This window comes from Phocoena phocoena, chromosome 4, assembly GCF_963924675.1.
Source record: "Phocoena phocoena chromosome 4, mPhoPho1.1, whole genome shotgun sequence".
NCBI classification, from domain to species: domain Eukaryota; kingdom Metazoa; phylum Chordata; class Mammalia; order Artiodactyla; family Phocoenidae; genus Phocoena; species Phocoena phocoena.
The window spans coordinates 106400377-106419514 of record NC_089222.1 but is presented as its reverse complement, the minus strand read 5'-3'; the positions used below and the strand labels follow the sequence as shown (position 1 = coordinate 106419514).

The window sequence follows — 19138 nt, the reverse complement described above, 5'->3', positions numbered from 1 at the left end:
AGAGAGAGGGAGAGATATATTGAGAGAGAGAATCACTGTTTTATTCCTATTAGTCTCTGGCTTAAAAAGTACAACGTGGCCTCTGAGAATAATTCATCAATATAATTTAAATTGTATTTATTTCTAAAGTAGAAAAGAAAAGCTTCTGCAAAAGTTACTGATAGGATTTTTTTGAAGCTAACCAAAAAAGGAATTTCTATTTTGGCTGGAGAAGAGAAAGGAATGAAAAATAGAAAAACTGGCTATTACACAATAGGAAATCTTATCTGCATTCAAGATGCTCCTTAGAAATAGTAAATAAACTCTGATTCAGACTTGTTTTCACCCGTTTTTCTCTCTGCCTTCGGTTGCAAAACCAAACCCTCACTACTTCTTTCTCCAGGTTCAGTTCTTCAGCCATCCGCAAGATCTCTTGAGAGGAAGGTTTATTCTGTTCTCCAAAATGTCTCTCCAGAGCGTCTTTAGCAGCAATACTGGGAGGTGGGGAGTTGACAGGAGAGAAAGGGAGATAGGATATTTTTAGGGATGTTTTTGGCAGATCAAAATTGTTAGATTGAATTCCCTAAATATTAGCATAAAAAGGAAATTTAAAGACTCCGAAAACACCTTCAAAGCTCTTCAACAAAGATAAATGTGCAGTTTGTTGAACGTTTGGATGCTTGCTAGTCTTTCGTAGGCTACCTATACCAGAGTCACAGGAAGAAATAAGTAGGGGAACCCAGACATTGTGTTTATCCCACTTTGTGCCACAAGAGGGCACTGACTTACTGAGAAGGAAATAATTCTGTAGGCATTTCTAAATGTCCCCCAGAAATCATTTATTTACAATAAATGAAATGTTTTGTGTACAACTAACCCACTGAAACAAAACTGTATTTTAGCAATTCCTCTGTGAGCCTCATGGGAATTACAAAAAGATCAATGAACAATCTTTCTGGCTTGAAATGCAAGGAGTTACCTTGAACTTTAAGCAGCTAAAATACTGATGACTAGTTTTGTTATTTGTAATAACATAGATACCATACTGCCAGAGCAAGAATTATGTCTAAAAGGACAATAGAGGGCTTCCCTGGTGGTGCAGTGGTTGACAGTCTGCCTGCCGATGCAGGGGACACGGGTTCGTGCCCCGGTCCGGGAAGATCCCACATGCCGCGGAGCGGCTGAGCCCGTGAGCCATGGCCGCTGAGCCTGGGCGTCCAGAGCCTGTGCTCCGCAACGGGAGAGGCCACAGCAGTGAGAGGCCCGCGTACCGCAAAAAATAAAATAAAAAGGACAATAGAAACGGTCACTCTATTTAGAAGTGATTGTCCAGTTTCTGCAGAGTAAAACTGTTCTTGAATCAAACAATACATATTTTTCCATCAAATTTTAAATTTCCAGCTATATCTCACCAGTAATTTATTAAATGTTATGCTTTTTCACCTATCTTATTTTCTCAATTGACTCTATTCATTTTTATGTTATATTGAATCTATATTATGCTTAAATGCTCATTCCATTTGTAAAATATCTTTTTCTTCTCCAGTAACTCTTAATATCTCAAAAGTATACCTGATAGTTGTTCTCCGTTTCCTTTTTCTTTCATTTGCACCCACTTTCTCATTGTATAAAGCTGTGATGGGGAAAAGATGAATAATTACAAAAACAAAGTAAGTCTTTTTATTTTAACTATCAGATTTGGATTCAAAATTTTCTTTATAAAACAATGCAAAATAAAATTATCACACATTTTTGTTTTAAAGTTTTGTGGTCTACATCATTTTAGATTACAAGCTCTAGATTAAAATGTTAACACAGAAATAAATATTAACTTATCAAAAACAATTGTCTTTTAAATCATATCCCTACTTTTGGTTGGAACACTTGCTCTGAATGCTCTCAAACCTTGCTCTTTATCCAGCCTTGACATTAATATAAGTAGATAATTTTATCACAATAAATTGCTCATCTAGCAATTGCTTGTGTGTGCAAATGCTCTGGCTACACTTATATTAGATTATGAAAATGATTCATGTATAATTACTACCGTATATAGCCCAGAGGCAAAACAGTCTGGATGTGTTAAAAAGAATCATTTTACCACTTCACACCTATGCCATATTGTCTAGAAGTTCTCCTTATACCATTTATTCTCTCACAATTTACATTCCCAGTAAACTTATTTCTACACTTGCTCTGGCCTTGCTTTTTTAGTGTGATGAAACAAGATATTTATTTTTCACGTCAAAGAGAAAAAGCAAACCCAAACCAAACTTCAAGCCTCTCACTTTAGCATTAATCCAACCAAGGGAAGGCATTGTGTTCAGGTTAGAACATCACTGAGTCTCCAGAAACAACTTTAGTACCTCCTACTTGCTCGGCTTCCTCCAGCCATTTGGATAATATTGCTTTTAGTTTGCATGCATTTTTGAAGCTGAGCTGCAGGTTTTCAAATCGGCAGATAGTCGTTTGACTGAATTCAGAGCCATGCACGGCTGCCAGGGCTTCCCCAACATTTGTTTGGGTGTATCCTGTGAAAAAACAACAAAGGACATTAACTTGTTTTTCAAGAAGCATTCATTTTGGTCCATTATTGTACAATTTTGTGTGTCTTTGTCAATTACCACTTTTAACCATATATTTGTTGGCAACTTAGAATAACAGTAAGGTTCAGTGTAGAATTGATCAGTATTTCAAAAAAAAATTCCTTCTAGTTAATAAATTACTTTTTTAGAAGTCAAAAGAATTCAGGTAGGAACATCTGCCATTCATAATATTTAGCCAGATTGGTTAGATGTGTCATAAACACTTTAGAAGACATTTAAAAATTCTCTCTTCATCATTTTTATTAAACATCTGATGATATATACTCAAAATCTATAGTATATTAAATATAATGCATAAAATACATGGTGGTATATCATAAATATTTTTATCTCAACTTTAAGAGTGAAAGATTCAACATGTTGAAGATAAAACTAAGAATTGTGTTTACTTTCCCTAAAAACATGTTTATTATGAGACTTTGATCACACAATATTTTATGTATACCTCCAAGCATATTTATGATATCATCCAGTAATGCTTCTATCTCCAGGCAAAAAGTTCTCATAGATTGTCTCAAACATTTTTAGAATACAAGTTGATATAAGCCATCAATATAGAATTTGAAACATTCACAGCAATATACATAGCATGAATGTTATAAAGATGCCTACTGCTGTGTTTATGACAAATAGTTACTACATATTAATTCAGGGCCTAAGGCTATATACCTGTATGCACAAAATGATTACATATGATGCCCATCAATAAATATCATTAAAAATGACCAGTGGCTCATTTCACAAATGCAAAAGTTTGCACCATCATTTCAATCCATTAAAAAATACATTTCATGCATTAAAATCAAGGTTAATTATTATGGTTATTTACATTAAAAACACTTTTCAATAGAAAGTGAGCAAAGGCTGAGAACAGACAGTTCACAGAAAAGGAATTACACATGACTGTCAAACACATGAAAGAACATCTTTCACTCTTCACTCATAATAAGAGAAATTTAAAATGAAACTACCATGAGGCACCACTTTGACCTATCTGATTTGCAAAGATCCAAAAGATTTAAGCATCTTTTTCCTTCAACAACTATTTTTTTATTCTATGTGCCAATCACTGTTCTAAGTGCTGAGGATATGCCCCTAAGGAGAAAACAAAAAAGAAATAAATAAACAAAAAACTCCTGCTTTCATGGAGCTCATATTCTGAAGGGTGGCAAAAGACACACCTATGGTGGTAGTAAAATTTGGTACAACTTCCACAGAGACCAATTTGACATCTATCGAGATTCCAAACACACATACTCTTTGATCAGGCAATTTTGCTTTTAACACTTTCCCTTCACATGTATTTATATAGGTGCAAAATGACATTTATGAAGTTAATTATTGTGGCATTGTTTTCAGTAGCATAAGATTAAAGGCCATATAAATTCCATCAGCAGGAGACTGGTAGTATATTCATAAAATGGAAATTGGCAGATGCATTACAGAAAGCTCTCTAAAAAACTAATATTGAAAGCTCTCCAAAACAAATAGTTAAATGAAAAAAAATCTGTATGAAGAAATATATGTATCTGCTTGTATGTATATGCATAAAATACCTCTGGAAGGCCACACAACACTGATAAACAGGAAAAACAAGCAGAAGGGATATATTTCACTTATACCTTTTTAGCCTTTGAGTCATACAAAGGCATCTCTTCAAATAAAATATAGGTAAAAAAGGCACTTCAAAACTTATCTCTGAAAAAGAGTACCATTAATTTAGAAATCTATGTATTTTGGCTACTAAGAATTTACAGGGAAATGAAGGTTTTTGTGGGTGTGTCATCATTCGAGTAACTTACATCCACAGTAGAGATGTAGAATGAGAACTGTCTTGGACTTTTGAGCAGAGTGTAAGAGACTGAACAGTAACAGAGTAAGAATTTGCAGAGCAGGTTGTGTGCCCCACTGCTCATAACAAGCACATACCTAGCTTAATTCTTCTCACTTTAAATTCATTGGCAAACTTTTCAAGTTCTCGGATTTCTGGAGAATCCATGTCTATTGGCTCTTCAGCCAACTTGCTTTTCCGCCTGAGCTCCTGCTTGAAATCCGCGGCTGTGAGGTCCTCTGCCAGGAGAGGCTGGTGCATGGGAGGAAAGCCATGACTCAAGGTGTGGTCGGGAAACTTATAAAGACAAGGGGCTAAGCTCCCTGTAACAGCAAGAAAAGGAAAGGACCGTTTGTAATTATCCCCCATTTCTATACATGCAAGAGTTTGGCCCATAAGATTATTGTGACAGCCAGTCTCAATTCTGAAAGGTTACCTGACATTCAGTCTTCTGAAATAGAAGGGTAACTTAGTATAAATGCAATGATTTATTTTCCACCTTCCTGGGAGCAGCAAAAACAAAGATAATGCAAAGCCAAAGGGAAGAAGCAGGGACTTGCAAATAATTAAAATAGAAATAAGCAAATTTCACAGAAGTGTGAGTTTTCCATCATTTTTTTCTCTTAAAAGACATCTATTCCTGGGAATCTGAGGTTCAACTTTAACCAGAATGTACATATTCATCTCTGTTTTCTTAATTCATTGAACAAATAATCTATGATGTTTGTTATAATCAGGTACGTGGTTAAAGGCTATGCTGGGAAGTTTTCGTAGGATTGAAAAATTGATTTTACATTATTAAGAAACCCCACTGATTTTTCAGTAAATGCTTAATTTAGTAAAGGCAGGTAAAAAGAAAATTATGAGAACACAAAATACATTAATATGTTTAAATAGATTCGATGTTAAAAAGCGACAAACATTAACAAAAAGTAATTTTTAAAGTTCTATTAAAAAGTCAGCAACAAGAGTTCTTGAAAAGTATAAAATATAATGGAATCACTTCTTGACAATTATTTAGGAAGCAAAATTAAGTGGCAAGGAAGGGTGCAGTTCTAGATATGATAGGTAATCACCCATAAATGATGAAGCCTTGAATTCATTTAGTGAATTAAATAAATCACAAAAAACTAAAAGAGTTAATTTTTTAATTGCTTCTAGATTTCATTCTTCATTTGGAAAGAAGAGTCTGCCTCAGTTGTGGAGCGTGGGTGAGAGGATGGTATAAGCCAAACTCCCATTTTATTTCTGTTTTCTTCATCAATACTTTACATTTTTATTCATAGAGATTTAACTTTAATTTATATTAAATGACACCTGTATAACCAAGACATTTTGATGTAAATAAAATATGCAATAATTAATAATCTTTCTTATGAGTATAAATAAGTATTTAAACTAAAAATAAATGACTACAGAATACCTGCAGTAATCATTCTTAGAAACTTACTGAAAAAATACGAGTTTATGCTACCTATAATTTCTCTAAATATACATTCACAAGTCAGACATGAGTAATAGTGTATTTTGCCAGGATATATAAAGCTTACATTAATATATCAACACGTAATGAGCAAAGAATAGTGTAAGTCAGCAAATTGTTGGCTTTTATTGTTTACATGAGAATATGTAATTATATAGTGTACCCCTATCCAGTAGACTATATAACTTTTCTGAAGCAAAATACACACGCAATTGAGAAATTAAACAAAATAGCATAAAATAAATTTAGCCGTTTCACAGATGTAAAAAATATACAAAAGAAACTATTCCTGTCTAGAGCAATTAATGTTACTTCTAAAAATCAAAATTATCCAGTTTTATTCTTTTTTTAATATCAATTTTTAATTTATTACATAACTCAATTTGTTAATATTTATTACCTTTAGGGTTCATTTTTAGCTTTCTATTAGTTTTAGATTTCTGCTAGTTGAACTAAAAGAAAGGACTAATATATAAAAAAGAAAACTGATCACTTTTATTTTAACATTTACTTAATATTTATCTCAAGACTTTTCTTTTTCTTTGCTTTCAGAGTTGAATCTTACACATATGAAAAAATCTTCACTTCTTTCGTCATTCAGAAAGAGCAAATGCCACTTAATACACTTAATGATGAAATACTCTGAGAAACAGTAAAAACAGAGAGACAAATCAGGCTGCTGTTTTATTTTGCATATTTAATGTATTTTAAGGCACTTTGGATAACTCATGTAATCTGTGTCAAATTATTTTTATTTCACATAAGTAATTTGTTGCATATCGTTTACATGAGATGCAGAAAGGTCTGAATGTGTTAGCAATCTTGATCACTCTTTTCAATTTTTCTTGCTGATAATAGTTGCACTGCTACAAATCTCCGTGCTGTGTTCATTTTACATTTGTCATCTTCTTATCCTTGTATAAACAAATGAAGTAGAAAAGATATGTATTTTTTACCCACAATTTAAAATTTGAATACAAAAAAGTTAAATAACTCTCCTTGGGTGCTATGATGAATTCACTACACAGTTGAGACTAGAAATGAAGTCCAATGAACACTGCAGTAAACCACATCAAAATAATCAGTTCATTTTGCAGGTAGTCTGTACTCAGGGAAATCAAATGACTTTAAGGATTTCTGCATCTTAAACATATTTGGCTACATTAAACAAACGCTCTCAGACAAAAGTATTATATTTATTTAATAAAATATTGGAAGTGTGCCATCTCTATTTCTGGAAAATTTTAAAGCTAGTTTATACATTATAAATACTCTGGAGAAATGCACATTTAACAAATAAATTTGAACATGAGTCCATAAGAAGTACACAGAAAATACCATGTTCAAAAGTCTGGCATCCAGAGGAAAAAGGAAAGCACAATGTGTGACATGTTTTTATTTTCCGTTAATTGAAAGTATCCACAATTATCTGCAAGGACACGGTTTTCCTGGAGCTAACCTTAAACAGAAATTCATGACAGTCACAAGCACAGCCAAACAACTTGTGGTTTCTATCATATGATCCTATATTTGGCAGAAAATGGGGAGTGATTGGTATGGTATACATGACAAGATATTTAAAATTTTTTTCTAAAGCCTGGATTATTGAAAAGTCAGGTTGGGGAGGAGGAGAATAAGATGCAGTGAGTCATGTGCCGCAGAAATTTCGTGAACAATTTCCAAAACACTGCTAAAGCAAAATTGTCTATAAGCCTAGAACAAGTGCACACCTAAATAGCTTGGAAGTGTTTGTACATTCTTTACAGCCCAAGACATATTTTCACACTGCAGATTAATCCACCACAGCCTTTCTGAACTGCTCTGCATGTACTTCTGGGTAGCGGAGGAGGGAGAAGAACAGAGGTGAGTCTTTTAAAGCAGGTGATGGGGAGGCCATGGTCTTGCCTTGCGGGGACCTGGCTCAAGGTTCTGTGATTCAGGGCAGGGGCCTCTTCTGCGTCATGTGGCTCAGCCAGATGCTAACTGACAACATCTCTGAGGTTACAAAGATTTAAAAGAACAAACAGGGAAAGCAGAGGGAAACAGTAAAATACTCCTACCTTGCTGTAGACATGCACAGCAAAGTACATTTGAATATCTCCATTTCTTTTTTTTTTTTTTGTCCTCATGCATAACAACGTGAAACAAATCATAAATTTGAATTGTGATTTTTTTTTTCTCTTTTGTGCGTTTGTACATCCTATTCACGTACAACAGGGTCCTTTTCCTGGTTTTATAAATTAGGTTGATTTGGAGCACAGCCATGCCTGTTTGTTTAAATATTGCCTGTGGCTGCTTTACAATCACCGAGTTGTGTAGTTGAGACAGAGGCTACAAAATTTAGGGAAAATACATAGAGTCAGTGCTACTGAAAGTCCTTTCATGATCCAGAGGCAAAAGATGGTCAGAATTACTCCTTCCCTTATTGTCAACACAACCAGAATAAGTTAGGGAAAAGTAAGACTAAATGAAAGAAAAAAATGAAACAGAAAAAAGAAAAAAGACAACTTAAGAATGAAGAGATGGACTCCAAAGTAGACTATTTCTCTATGTCACTGTCAAACAGATTTCTGTTACCCTTTGCCTTAGCCCAGGTGTAAAGGGCACTTGCAGCCATACTAGTCTTTTCTCTTATTATCCACTTCTCATAAGAAAAGAACATCCATCTTCTTGATTAATTCTTCAATATCAGCTATTTTGCTTTCCTGATAAAATTAATTTTTAAGCAAGGACTCTTACAGCACATCTTGGGTGGCCATTATGTCATAACCTTGCTGGATTTAGCAATCATTACCATGTAGCTGATTTGCCCAGTTTCCACAGGACGGTGGACAAAGTATGCAGCTCATTAAGCTTGTTTTCTAACTTGGACCCAGCTTTAGAAACTGGAGAAGAGACACAACGTCAGATACCCAGGAATCAGAGTTTTGAAGGGTTTTTGTTGTTATTTTGTTTTATTTTGTGTTTTTCCAGAAGAGATTTTTGAATAGCATTTATAATTCCCTGTTTCCTATTATCTATACTGTAGGCTGTTGAATTACCTAAGTTCTCAGGAGAAAAGAGACAGAAGAAGAAATGTAACTAAGAATGTATCTGAAGAGAAGATCAAGGAGAAAGCCAGGTTGAGTTGGTACGAAGTTGCCACAACTCAACTCTGATAGACCTGTGGTGCCCACTGCAACTTGGATATGAAGAGACTGACACTTGGAGATGCTGACTTGAACAAGGTTTGTAATTAGTTCCTGGTGTGGCTAATTCATTTCATCCAATCAGTCATTCTCTTTGGTTATGTCCACACCTGGTCTGTGAAGCACAGTGGATTCATCTGATGATTAGAATCCTCCCTACCAACCTTATCAAAATATTAGCTATAGCTCTTGTCTTCCGATGGGTTATTAATTTAATGAAATGCTCAAACTAAATGTAAGCATCAGAGTATAGTGACAAAATAACCGTATTCAAATAAAGCAATTTCACACCCTTTGAAATATGGTTCTTTCTGCAGCTTCGCTTTTATATGGAGTATGTGACAAGGCATCTGTCTTTGTTGTTGATGATTAAACGCTTCTGTGGATTGTGTGGAAGCAGCCGATTTGATGAACGCCTTGAGACTTCTCAGAAAATTCAAATGACATTGCCAGGTTTCTCTTGTGTTTTTTATACCTTTTCTGAATTCCTGAATACTTCTGAAATCTTGTGTTTTGCAACTCAATTTGTGTAGCTTCTCTGGGGATGACGGCAGAAAGGTTCAGATTCTCTGAGATTTAATCGGCCATGATGCAAAGGCTAATTACCAAATATATGTCAAAATAGTGACATTGTAACAAATTATAAAGCACACCATATTTTAATGATATCCCTCTCAAAAAATATTCAAATATAATCTCTATGCTTGCTATGGTGAATATTTCTTTCAGTGACAAAATATATTTAACTTTGGTTTAAGACTACAACAATACCTCCAAATCTTAGGGCAATTTTTCTCGTGATTGTCACCAACCCAGGCTTTGAATCATTTTAAAGTGCTTTTCCAGGGGCCTCTCCTTTTTAACTTTTAATGAGGAAGAGAGTTTGCTGAGCCTGCCAGGGAAACTTGTACCAGCACAATCTGAGCTGCCTGTGGACTCTCAGTGTGAACCTGGGCCTGTTCTCTCCAATCCTGGAAATTGGAAGGGTGTTGGATTTCTCAGGCCAGCTGTGAACTCCACAGACACTGGCCTAGATCTGGTGAGAGGGAGGTAGTAGCAAAATCCGTCTAAAAGTATTTGGTCTGTGGCTGGTTTTATCTTTGTGCCAACCTCAATCCATTCCTGCCACTTGCTGGGTATAGAGGGAGCCTATAGTTGTACTGGGCTTCCTGGAACTTACTGTGAAGGATGAGCAAGGCCTTTTTCCTCTAAGAAAGGGCAGCACGTGGCCATGAGCTTGTTATTTCCAGTCTCCATAATCAAAATGTGGTGGAGGCCACAGAAAGAATTCTGCCTGCACCTCTAGTGGCTAAATGCATATTATTCTATTTTATAATGAAAATAGTTCATCGTCGAGAGCTGTTCTCATTAACCATGAATACTGATTAACTACTACGTATATGAATCATAAATGATCTGTTTTCAAAGAGGAAGAAAAAATATGGCTTTCTTTATTTCTTACTTATTAAAGAGAGACATTAGGATTTACAGGTAACCATTAAGAACATCAGTTTTCATTTTATATAAAGGTGAGGATACTAGTTTATTCAGAATGCTGCCTAATAGAAGGTAAAAGAAGCTAATTTGTTCTGGAATATTTCATTTTAAAGTTTTAATGTTTTATTGAGTCTTAAACTGAGAAATTCTGAGAAATGAAAGGTTGGTGAACTAAATTCTTTGTTCAATTTTATTTCAAATGTATAAGCATAAATCCATATTTGATGTTTTATTACCTACTCTGGATAACAAAACACAAGAAAAGATTTCCCTAATATGTGATTTCTCTATCCAGAGTTTCTCAATATCACACAAGCGTGCACGCAAACACACACACACACACACACACACACACACACACACATTCACATTCTCCCATAGATCCTTGGTAGTTTATTGTTACCCACAGTATTTCTCTCCCTGCTGCAGAAATAAATATAAAAGATTAAGGGATACCCCAAAAAAACTTCTGTGCCCAGCAAAATTGTTTCTATGGCCATATCCTAAAATTAAGTCATAAATTTTGTAATGAGTGGATCTCTTAGGTCATATTTTCTTTTCCTTAAGAAATGTGCTATCAATATCTTCATGCAAGTGTCAATAAACAAGTAGTTTATCTTGATCTAGTGATGTTTTACTTATCCAAAGGGAAAAAAAGATACGTAACTTCAACTATTTCAATCTCATCTGACTCAGAAGCATCTCAGACAGGGCTGCCAAAGACTCAACTATTGCTAAAGCAGCTGCAAATCACTCTTAGCCTTCAATGTCTTATTTATCTTTATGGACCAAATGGCCAGAAGAAATATTGTGGTGGGGAGAATGTTCTAGAAGTTGGTCTATCTGCTTTGGTAGCCACATAAGATTACTGAGCACTTGAAATGTGGCTAGTGCAACTGAGGAACTGAATTTTAAATTTGACCTTAGTTTAGTTAATTTACATCTAAATTTAAATAGACACATAAGGCTAGCGGCTACCTTATTATTACTGTAGGCAAGCCCACTAATGGCATAAACAAGTGACAATGAGCAGTTTGGCAGTAGAGAATTAAAATAAAAATCATACAAAGCAAACACAAGAGTTAAGAAGCATAGCAGCTCAGAGCTGGGTAGAATAGGAGCAATCAGGTATAACTATTATGGTCTCTGAAGACATCACAGATCAGAAAACATTTCAATAAGCGGTGGTTTTATCAGCATTTCCAAGGTTGAGAGATCTGAAATTCATGATATACTCTGGTCAAGATTCCCTCAGACCCAGGAAATCCATCCAAGTGTCCCCAAACTCAATCTTATACGTAAAGACAATTTTTCTTACCTGCCATCACTCCATAGGTCGATGACTGGTTTCCATAATGACAGGAAGGAACAGAATAATGAAGTCCTGTGGCTGTGTTTCCCAATGTTGTCACCAAGAAATATGTGCACAAACATTTAGGAGTTTGGATCAAAGACAAAATAGACGGGACTGGTAAGAAAATGTACGAGGATTCAAGACACATTCGTTTCATTTCAAAAGTACACGTTTAAGCTGTTCTTAAAGTTATATGCCAATAATTTGTTCTCATTTGGGGGCGGTTCTCTGATGAGTAGGTTAAAACTAGAGGTTGAAATTTGTCTCAAATAATGAGATCATGAATCATCAAAGTGGACTAGAGCCTTCATTAATTATATCCTGTGCTCTGTGTTGGGGTGATTGACCAGTTTGAAACTTGGCTAATCGGAAGTAGCCGAATTCTCGCAGGTTCCACTCAATATAGACATTGCAAAGAACTGACGAGAGGATAGTTTCCTAAAATTCTTGTATAACATAGTATAATACTGGTCTTTCTCTGGAACAATGAATACAGAAATCAACTCCTGATCAGTCTTTACTTCTGCTTATTCACCTAACAAATTTTTTCTATCAAAGAGGAAATGGCAGAGCCACTAGCCTTTTACTGGATATAATAATAAAAACCCCACTAAGTTCAGAGGCTTATGAAAAGCCTGTGACAATGTACAATGTATTTAGGCTGGTGTTGAAACCATGAGGTTGTAGGTTTTCTTCATGCACACAATTAATTCAACAATTCTAATGATGAAGCTGGTCAAAAAATAAGTTCGTTGATTGTTGAGTAACTTGAGGTTTATAAAGGTTGAACCTAGCATATAAACTTAACCTCATTTATAAATAGTTATAGGTTTCATTGAATTAATGTATATGTTGAAAGTATAAATTTGAATTACTAAACTTTTATCAAGCTTTAAACATGAATAACAATGGACTACTGACAATAAAATCACTAGCCAACATTTTCTTATCTATTTTATTTTTGCTTTTTTTTCATGATATCCTGAACGTAGTGGTGGATTTCCATAAATAAAATTGTATCTTCTTGAATAATATGAGATATTATAAAGAATAGATTTAGAATCCTTTGAAAATATATGGTCTATCGATTAAAGACAAAATTTCTTCAGAACGTAAAACATATTTTCTATAACTATAACTCAATTTTTAATATTTTAAAATATCTGCATAAATTTTCATTTTACAACTGACACAGAGAGAGAACTGAAATCATTTTACTTTATAATGATTACTATGCATTCCAAAATTAAACAAATAAACATGAAATGCATTCAATATCTAAGTGCTCTTCTCATTATAATCACTATTTTTAATTCCTTACTTAGACAATTAGATGTATATGATTACAATTTGATGGAAAAATTATAAAAAGCAACGTTATTGTTATTTAAAACATGTTAGGTCACTTTTATTGATTATGAATTTTTTTACTTCCAAGGTTTAAATACCTTTTGTCTTTCTGATGTGGGGAAGTAGTGTAAAAGGGTAGGCTAACTTACTAAATACACTATTTATTTATTTTTAAATTATTTATTTATACATAATTATTTATAAATTAGTTATAAATAATATTTATAAATTAGTTATAAATTATTTATACATTATTTACTTATTTTTAAATAAATAAATAGGGTTTTGACCTAAACTTGCTTAATTTTAACTTCAATTCCTAATTTTACTTTTATTCTAGCCAAATACTATCCACACACAGTAGATTAAGCAAACAATGCATTATCCTTCTCATCACCAACCTATATAAATGCCTATTATGTAAAATATACAATTAGCTATGTGATGATTGTTTAAATTTATTTATACCACAACTCTTTGATAAAAATACTTTATTACATTTTCCAAAAAATATGTTTGAGGATATTTTCATTAGTACATTTTAAATTAAATTCTGAGAATGTTTAGTAGATAAAAAATCACTGCATTAATAATTTTCCCAAAGTCTAAATATATGATCTCTAGATACCTTAAAATTCAGCCAAAGATTAGTGCCAAACTTACGTATAAGTTTGAAAGCTGCTTAATTATAACAAAAGATAAGGCTAAAATACTTTAAATCAGCATATAAATGTATCAACTCAAATTTTGATTTTTAAATGTATAAAATTTAGTTCATATTTAGATTGCTTTTAAAACAAGTGGAAAGTGCTGTTAAACAGAAGACATTTACTCAACTCAAGACTGTTTATAAATCAACTTCAAAACACTTTGTTACTGCATAAAAAATGGACACATTAACAAAATATACTTATTTGCTTGGTTGTGTTTGAGACAATATATTTGAATTCTCAAGTTTAATTTTCATTTAAGAAAGTTATATAAGAAAATATAAAAACTTTGAAGTCTCTTCAGAACTCAATTTTGAGAAAATCCAACTCAGTCCATGGGCTCTAAATATTATATTGCCTCTAGATTTGATTTCTGAGTTTTTAGTTATGCTAAAAATTAAAGTAATTAAAGTAATACTTTAAAGTATTTAAGTAATTAAGTATTTAAATACTTAATTATTTTATTCTTTGAAACCCATTGTTGTTGGTATTGGGAATCATTCAGTTGTGTTTACTGTGAGGTGTATGACTGTTTTTAGACATGGTAGTAAATGTAATCTAAAAACCAAATAAATCTCAGACTCACTGTTTACTTATATAGAAAACAGATCTCTTTTATAATAAAACCAACAATAATAGAAATTACTACACTTACTAATATTTCTTGAAAATTTTCTTAGGCATTTTGACCTCTTCAATATCCTGAATATTTAACTTAACACCAATGAAAATAAAAGAAGCAATGAGATTCTAAACTAACAAGATTCAAAGCGTCCACCCTGACATGTTAGGCCCAGCCACACGTAGACGGTTATTGGAGTCAGTACCTGTGGACATCACGTTGGTGGCGTGGTTGGAGACTGGTAGGCACTCGGCAGCGCTGTGATGCATTATCAGAGGCAGAGTTGCAGAAGACTCAGAATTCAGAGGTATAAATGTATCAGCCGAAGTAAAAGGTTGGCAACTCATTCCCACAAAAGAGTAGAAAAATGAGGAGAAGTCTGCTCCTCAAGTCAGAGTTTTATTATATCACCATCTCAAAGGGCCGTTTCAAATCTCACTACCTGCATATATACATCAGGGAGGCTCTGAGCACCAGGAGGGCGCGTGCTGGTATTTATACTGCAGGGAAATCCCTTTATACATGTTAATCGTCTTTTCCCAGGGGTATTGCTTCATCAATCTGGACAGTCTTCCTTCTTACCCAAACATAATCCATGCCCAAGAGGGGAAGCTGGTTCTTGGGTACAGACTGAAGGCCAAGGAGAAATATGAAACTTTATTTGACAACTTCAGTAATTCAGATGTTTTAGAAAGGAATCAAGAGCTTAAAAAAAAAAAGTGACCCTCAAAGAAATAACACTACAATGAATTGAAAAACACTAGGTGTGTTTTTGCTACTAACAAAATAATAAATTTATACATATGAGATATTTTTCTTTTTTCATAACCTCATTAAATCTGAAAAATAACAAGAGAAGTACACGCTACATAATTTTAAGAAGCAGAATTTTTAAGTTTAAATTGAAAGAAGCATAAAAGACTAAATGTGAGAATGAATATATTGCCAACTAGTGATTCACACTCAATATAATTCTGAAAAACTATAAAAACAATTGAATTTTTACTATATCACAAATAGAAAATGATAAAATATTAAATAAAATTGTAGTAATTTGTAGAGAAGATGAACATTAGTGATAGTATCTCTCCCTCGGTTTCAATTTATTCAACAAGAACATACATTTAGTGAGCTCTTACTAGATGTCAACACTATTCTAGTCACTTTCTACAGTTATGTCAGCAAATGTCACATCTTTGTGAGATCTGTACCATTCTCACTAACCTTGATTGTGCCAGAGCCTCTGATCTTTACCATTCCGCTCCAGAACCTGCACTGGGTGTAAACTTTCCACACAAAATATATTGACATTATAAGAGTATGAAAAAAATAATATACTATAAACAATTGATTCAAAGATAATTATCAGTATAATGATTTCACAATGATCATGATTTCTACATATAAATGAATGAATGCAATACTGTCTTTGTTATGTATACTAGGGATAATATAGGGACCAGAAGTAACCTGACAGGCATAGATATTACTGACATAAGCAAGGACTTATGCTCCATTAGATATTTTTGAAATTTTATATTATGGAATATTTACCTTGGAATTGGTTACTTTGTGCTAAATTTAATGTTGATACCGATGAGAATACACTTTCAAAAACTTGAAATTTGAACGCTTGTCATTAACCAGTTAATATTTTGTAGGAAAAAGATGTTATAAGGTTGCCCAAATCATGAGATATTGCCTGAAAATATTTATTGTAAAATTGACATATTTTCCATTCTGAATTCTCTTTGAAGCTCCATTTGTCTTCTCTAATGAGAGAAGAAGGTTACAGGTAATCAAACGTATTTATTTTACTTTTGCAGAATTTGAAATTGTAATTTTCAGACTTCACATATACAAAAAAGTATTTTTTGATGTGTTTATAAAGAGAATTTTTTTATAAAGAGATTTGCTAAGAAAATTAAAAGTTTATAGGACATCAAATAATTTTAAAAATAAACTAAATGATATTTAGAGAGAATAGTACTTGAAAATTGCCCCTAATAATCTGCCTATAGTTCAAGTCATTGGAATATGTCAGTAAAGTATATGAACCAAATGATAAAGAGGAGCACTGTAAAACTTGCCTGGAACAGCAACAAAGAACTTCACCAGTATTTGCCATCTAAAATTGCAATTTTAGACATAATTTCCTTAATAATAGTTTAAAATTTTTTAACTATTTAAACCAGACTGTTACAGTTTAAACTGTGTAAAGCCAGGAAGTAGATGTTCCCATTATAATCTTTACTTAGCACTGTAAATTATTAATTTATCAGATTTTTAAATCAGCTTTTGTACACAGTTTTGCTTTTGCATAGTATTGAACAATATAGCTCTATTACAATTTAGCCATTTATTGTTGGGTGTTTGTATTGCTCTTTGCTTTTCATTTTTATAAATAACAGTGCAATTAACTCTTGGTCCAAAATGTTTTTTTTACACAATGCATTTTTACAATTTATCTATAGGATTGTTTTGAATATCCCTCCTTATGATGGGTTCTTAGAAGTGGGATTATGAGTTTGCCTTATGATATTTTTAAAGTTCTTGAAAACATTCTTTAATTGCTTTTTGAAGGACTTTTTTTTTTTTTTAGAGCAGTTTTAGGTTCACAGCAAAACGGAGCAGAAAGTACTAAGAGTTCCTATATGTACTCTGCTCCCACACATGGACGGTCCACCTCACATCTGCACCAGAGTGATACATTTGTTACAATTAATGAAACTGCAATGGTATATCATTATAATCCAAAGTCCACGGTTTACATTAGAGTTCACTCCTGTGTATTCAACTAGTTTGAACAAATATTTAATGACCTGTATCAACTATTGTAGCATCAAACAGGATAGTTTCACTGCTCTAAAAATCCTCCTTACTTTGCTTATTCATTCTCCCCTTCCTCCTAACCTCTGGCACCATTGATCTTTTGACTGTCTCCATAGTTTTGCCTTTTCCAGAATGCCATGTGGTTGGAATCATACAGTATATAGCTTTTTCACATTGGCTTCTTTCACTTGGTAATATGCATGTAAGTTCCCCCCAGATCTTTTTAGGGTTTGGTAGCTCCTTTCTTTTTAGCTCTGAATAATATTGCATTGTTTGGATGTACCACAGTTCATCCATTCACCTACTGAAGGACATCTTGTTACTTCCAAGTTTTGGCAATTTTGAATAAGGCTGGGGTATACACCTGTGTGCAAGATTTTGTGTGGACATAAGTTTTCAGCTTCTTAGGATAAATACCAAGGAGCAAGATTGCTGGATTGTATAGTAAGAATATGTTTAGTTTTGTAAGAAACTGACAAACTGTCTTCCAAAGTGGCTGTACCATTTTGTATTCTAACCAGCAGTGAATGAGAGTTCATGTTGCTCTACATCCTCCTCAGCATTTAGTGTTGTCAGTATTTTGGATTGTGATCATTCTAGTAGGTATGCAGTAGTATTTCATTGTTTTCTTAATTTACTATTCCCTGATGGCATATGATGTTGAGCATCTTTTCATATTTATTTGCCATCTGTATATCTTCTTCAGTAAAGTGTTCAGATTGTTTGTCCATTTTTAAATTGGGTTGCTGTTTGTTCTTATTGTTGAATTTTAAGGGTTCTTTGTATATTTTGGATAACAATCCATTATCAGATATGTCTTTTGCAAATATTTTTTCCCAGTTTGTGGCTTGTCTTCCAAGTTTCTTTTTCAAACAATTTGTTCTATTATGACTTGGTTTCAAATACCAGGAACAAGTTGAGCAAAAAATAATTGTTGATTATTAGGTGATACAGAGGATTCTTGGAACTCACAGAGGTCAAGCCATAGGAAGGGACTGAATAGGAAATGAAAGCCATCTGCCACATCTCTGACTCTCCTATCTCCTTTACTCTGTGTCTCTCACTTTTTAACTCTCTACAACACAACCTATGTTGAGTCCATCTATGGCCACCTCACAGATCTCCAGATCACATCTTAAGCTCTTAACCAAAGAGATTATTTTGCCATTTCTCAGTCTACATTTACGAGAGAAACATTCTGATTGGCTATGGCTTTTGTTGTGTTCCAGAAGCACAACGTGGTTCCGTGTCCACATTTGTGAATGGATTGGGTTGCATTGGTAGCATTCAGGCATTTGTAGACAATGAAGGATGGACTGCTACCTGGGAAGACACCCTTAAAATGTGACTGATGCTGTTCTGCAATTTCATAATAGCCTCAGTAGAGTAAAACTTACATTTTTGTTGCTTTCTCAATGGTATTAATAAACTAAATTTTAAACACTTAACTCTATTAGTCACTTAAGACAATAGCATTTTATTAATTTAATTTGCATTTTTATTGTTAATATGCTATATTTTCATATTTATATTAGCTATATGTATTTATTGTTTTGTTAATAACAGATGTTATGTTTTACCTTTTTACTTAATATTTATTTTTATTATCAATTGTATGTGTTTTTTAAATATATTAAATCATTAATTTTAATTATCATTGTTTCATTTTCATTGTTTCCATCATTT

General features: G+C 33.3%; 1 protein-coding gene across 2 annotated transcripts; it reads right to left on the bottom strand.

Moving 5' to 3' along the window:
* POU1F1 (POU class 1 homeobox 1) lies at positions 1-15056 on the bottom strand. 2 transcript variants are annotated; one of them, XM_065877015.1, is made up of 6 exons: positions 14826-14971; positions 11903-11974; positions 4515-4739; positions 2346-2510; positions 1552-1612; positions 1-473 (listed from the first exon to the last, which is right to left on the bottom strand). In XM_065877015.1, the coding sequence occupies exons 1-6, from the start codon at positions 14965-14967 to the stop codon at positions 263-265; spliced, it is 876 nt and encodes a 291-aa protein (XP_065733087.1). In that variant the 5' UTR covers positions 14968-14971; the 3' UTR covers positions 1-262. The 2 variants fall into 2 exon arrangements, with proteins under 2 accessions (XP_065733087.1, XP_065733086.1); XM_065877014.1 differs by having other exon boundaries at positions 263-473; positions 11903-12052; positions 14826-15056.
* Between the last annotated feature and the right edge of the window lie 4082 nt (positions 15057-19138).

Excerpts from the sequence above, each read along its gene's own strand:
- POU1F1 (XM_065877014.1), bottom strand. The coding sequence starts at position 14,967 with ATGAGTTGCCAACCTTTTACTTCGGCTGATACATTTATACCTCTGAAT. Across the intron at positions 1,613-2,345 it reads GGAAGCCGAGCAAGTAGGAG|CTTTATACAATGAGAAAGTG; the intron begins GTACTAAAGTTG and ends TCCCCATCACAG. Across the intron at positions 474-1,551 it reads AAACGGAGAACAACTATCAG|TATTGCTGCTAAAGACGCTC; the intron begins GTATACTTTTGA and ends CCCACCTCCCAG.